A 4,171-nucleotide genomic window follows, 5' to 3' on the forward strand; every position below is an offset into this window, starting at 1 on the left:
TTTTTTTAAGTTTTCTTACCCAAAACTGTCAGTTTGGTGCCTTTGCCAAAGTAAGCAGGGTTATACCCGTCCACACTGATACAAGGCTGCAGAAAAACTGCTCAAGTTTTCAGGTCAGACACCTGTAGACTGTCTTTGTTCTGTGTTTGAGATAAACTGAACAACTTCTACCAACAGCTACACGTAAAACACACATTTAAAGCCTAAGATTTTAGAAAATACACCTTCTGCTGAAGTTTCTGTTGTACTTTTACCAGCACATATACAGTTAAATTTACTTGTAAACGTTTCCTTGCTGTTCAGTCACTTCATTGCAGGACGTTTTAATGAACTTATTGATCTTACCAAGAACTGTGAGTTTGGTTCCTTCTCCAAAATAAGCAGGATAAGTTCCAGAGCACACTGACACCTCACAGGCACAAAAACTGACAGACTTATGCACCTCTTACAGTCACTACATCACATTTTAAATAGGTTTATAACTTCACTCTTGAAGCAAAAAAAACAAAATCAACAATTTTAGCATCTGTTGAACAGCTGTTGGCTGTCACAGACATCCTTAAAGATGAATTAACGGGTTTTTTTTACAGCTTAAAAGTAAAAATATCTAAACTTAATGTAGATATTTACGCACAAAACAGAAAGATTTAGTCGCAGTCTGTCTGAAATTTAGCAGTTTTGAGTTTAAGGTTTGCAGCAACAGATGGTTTCTCTGGGAAATCACTAAACTAAGACACTAAAACAGGAGAGTTTTACAACCTAACATTCATTTTCACATTTAAGTTTGGAAAAATGAGCACAGATGTTTATAGTTTTTTCATTTTCTTACCCAAAACTGTCAGTTTGGTGCCTTTGCCAAAGTAAGCAGGATAGTTGNTGCCATTAGTTTTCCTTTGTTTTGCTGACACATTTGCTTCTCATTTTTCTGTGGATTTTTATGGATTTTTTCATTTTACTTTCTTTCTGTCTGACTGTGTGTCTACAAAGCAGAGAGGAGACAACAAGACAAATTGAAAGAATATAAAAATATAACATACTTCATACATAAACTAAGTGCAGCCTGGTTCAGACATGGTGAGCAGGGGAGCAGCTGTTGGTCCATACATTCATCATAGTGAAACATCTGAACAGAGCTGGTGTGCAGAGTCCGTAGGGGTCATATTATCATATATCGGTTTAGTTAAATAACCAAATCTAGCATGTTGAGTCCACATTTAGTCATTTAAAATATTGGTACCACCTGTGGGCATTTGGGAACGTGTTAGACGTATTGATTTCAAGTGTTTTCAGTTTTCTAGAAAATATATAATCGAAGAAATTCAACTTTTATTTTTTGTTTTTGAATGATTTACGTCAATATAAAGTGTCACACTGCACAGGAGACATGTATGAGTTCTCTATACTTGTAGTCATGGTTGTACTGTTTCCATAGAGGTGCAGGACTTTACATTGCAGCGAAAAATGAGCTCACAGTGAAGAAAAATGTGACAGGAGCGAGAAAACAGAGTTCAGAGGGTTTTTAATGATGAGTCAGTGATCGAGCTTGAAGATCTACATATTTAATCTTTATCATAGCAAGCATAGAGCCCATTTTAATAACATTTATTCGATTTTCCGTGTAACTTCACGCACATGCTGCATTGACTCTTCTTTAAACTCCAACACCTGACTGTAATCTCACATGAACCCTGTAGAGGTCAGCATCTGCTAACCTCTTATTTTTTGATCCATCTTTATGTCGCCATTCTGCACACAGATTTGATTTTATATGACATTACAGTCTTGTGCACAGAGTGACACAAATAAGAAGCTGTACAGGATAATAATGCTGCACGGAGGTAGTGAACCCAACTTAACCCGACACCTGCTCTATTATCTGACCACGATCAGCTTCGTGGTGCTGCAGAAGCATCGCTGAACTGTAGAAAACACACTTCTTCTGCCTTTAAGAATCACGCAGAACTTATGATGCATGGGTTATTATTTAGATTTTTCCCTTTTTTTATTGTCAAATTAATGCCACACCTCAACTAAATGCCTCTCAGGGCCTTTCAGGGTTCAGCGCATCACAGTTTCTCATTCATTTCTCCTCCTGGTTTCCTCTTCTAGTTGTTGTACAGCTGCTGAGGCTTTCTGAACCACTGTGCTCTACTGGAAGCGCAATAATAAACAGCCGAGTCTTCAGCCTTCACCGGGTGGATCTGCAGACTTGAACTGAGCAAAGAAGGCCTGGACATGGTGTACTTGGATTTGTTGAACGGACCTTCAACTTTCCAGTCGTCTTTGGCAAGAGAATACGTTACGAGCTCTATTTTGCCGCCGTTTCTTTGCCTGTACCAGAACATGTAATAATACTGAGAGTCGTCCTGTTCGCACGCCAGAGTCCCCGTCGCATCTCCGTCACGGCTGAACACAAACGGAGGCTGCTGGATTTTTACGCAGAAACAGACATCTGGAAAACAAGCAGAAAGACAACAAGTAAACAAAGCATATCTTGAGAAGGAAAGTGTTTGAGGAGCATAAATGTTCATACTGGAGAAGATCAGAAGTGCAACCAAGAAGACGTTCATTAGAGTCTCCATTAACCCTCCGGTCAGGCTGAGCAGCTGAAGGTGTGACTTAGTGAACGTCTGCAATCTAAACTTCTAAACTACCTCCAAATCCTCGCCCTCCTTCTCTTCTGTTACCTTTAACTCTGCCCACTTTCATGTTTCTCTGTACAGCATCCATCTCCTGGTGGACGCTGAGCAGCAACTGCAGGTTGAAGTTCTCGTTCGTGAGCATCTCGAAGTCGATTCTGCAAGATTTGAGACTTTATCGTAACTTTAGCTTCAACAAGGTAAGACAGCGTGATAGAAAAACTTAAAAAATAAAACTTATTTCAGGTTTAAAATGCGTATGGTCGTGGCCACGCCCCCAAGTGGCGTTGTGAGTGTAAGCCCACCAGTTCTTGTTTAATGGCGGGCCGAGGTGGCGTCCATGGCGCTCTGGCTGGGACCTGGAGCTCACGTATACAGTTCCAGGAAGATGGGAGCACATACAGGCCAGTTACACAGCACGTCCCTTTGATTTCTGCAGGTATTTCTGGATCTGCAGCTACTGGCCTCTTTTTTTTTTTCCAGATTCTTGCCTTGATTTACAACCAATAGCCCCTTTTGGAACACAGAAAATACCTGATGAAGTATTTTCTTGACACATAGGATATTAACTCAGTTCTGCCATGTTTAGTTAATATTAGCTAAAAGCCCAGTGTTGTCCCCGTGTGTCTTCACCTACTTTCCTCTGTTAGATGAAACCCAGACAAACCACAGCTCCTTCCTGCCATCTGTCTCGTTATTTGTATGACTGCCTGCTCTGAGTGCATCACTGTGTCTGGCAGCACAGTAGTAGACGCTGCTGTCGTTCAGGAACAGGTCAGGAATCTGCAGAGAGAAGCTGGTTTTTGCTGAATTGAACGACGACTTGAAGCGCCCCGAACTGTCCTGATACTCTGTGATCAAATGCTCGATCTGAGCTCCGTGGCGGTTTTTTTGTCGGTACCAGTGCATGGTGTAGCTGCTCATGTCGAACCCTTTAGCCAGGCTGCACTCCAGCATCACAGGGTCTCGTTGGTGACATATCTGGTCTCCAGACTGAAGAACTAAGACACTGAGACCTACAGCACACGAAGGACGATGTTTTATGACAACATAAGATGATGGGCAACTTCATGAGAATATGTGATCTGTAAATATGGTGGAAAGCCTGGTAGAGTGAATACACAGAACCCACCTGAGTGTAAGAGTAGAGACAGGTAAAAGACTGTGAGGAGCATGTTGGTGATGAACCGTCTTCAGCTGAATCAGTCAGTCATCACTGTGTTCACATGAAGGAAAGAGCTCACGTGATCACATGATGACATAAACCTGACTCTAATTGGCTGATTATAATGAGACTTTAAAGCGTAATAAAGATTTTTTTTCTGTCTTTCAAGAGGGCTGATGTTTGTGATGAACTCTAGACTTCATGACCTAGAGATGTTTTGAATGCTTAGAAAACTAGACTTAAAAATCTGTAAAACTGTGTAATTTTACAGTCACACATTATGAAAGAGGGCTGCAAGATTGGTTGGTGGTTAGCACTGTTGCCTCGCAGCTAGAAGGTCGCCGGTTCGTGTCCTGGTGAGGACACC

At 41.3% G+C, this 4,171-nt stretch overlaps 1 protein-coding gene across 3 annotated transcripts in view; it reads right to left on the bottom strand.

Moving 5' to 3' along the window:
• The window catches only part of LOC103374976 (uncharacterized), a 58,115-nt gene that overhangs the window by 12,433 nt on the left and 41,511 nt on the right, over positions 1-4,171 (bottom strand). The window contains exon 3 of one of the 3 annotated variants that reach the window (XM_008305151.1): positions 346-402. The exons of the other annotated variants lie outside the window; for them this stretch is intronic. Within the exon in view, the coding sequence (XP_008303373.1) occupies positions 346-402 (57 nt within the window). The remainder of the gene's footprint in view (positions 1-345; positions 403-4,171) is intronic. 3 annotated transcript variants of the gene reach the window in all.

This window comes from Stegastes partitus, unplaced genomic scaffold, assembly GCF_000690725.1.
Source record: "Stegastes partitus isolate 25-593 unplaced genomic scaffold, Stegastes_partitus-1.0.2 Scaffold2422, whole genome shotgun sequence".
NCBI lineage: Eukaryota > Metazoa > Chordata > Actinopteri > Pomacentridae > Stegastes > Stegastes partitus.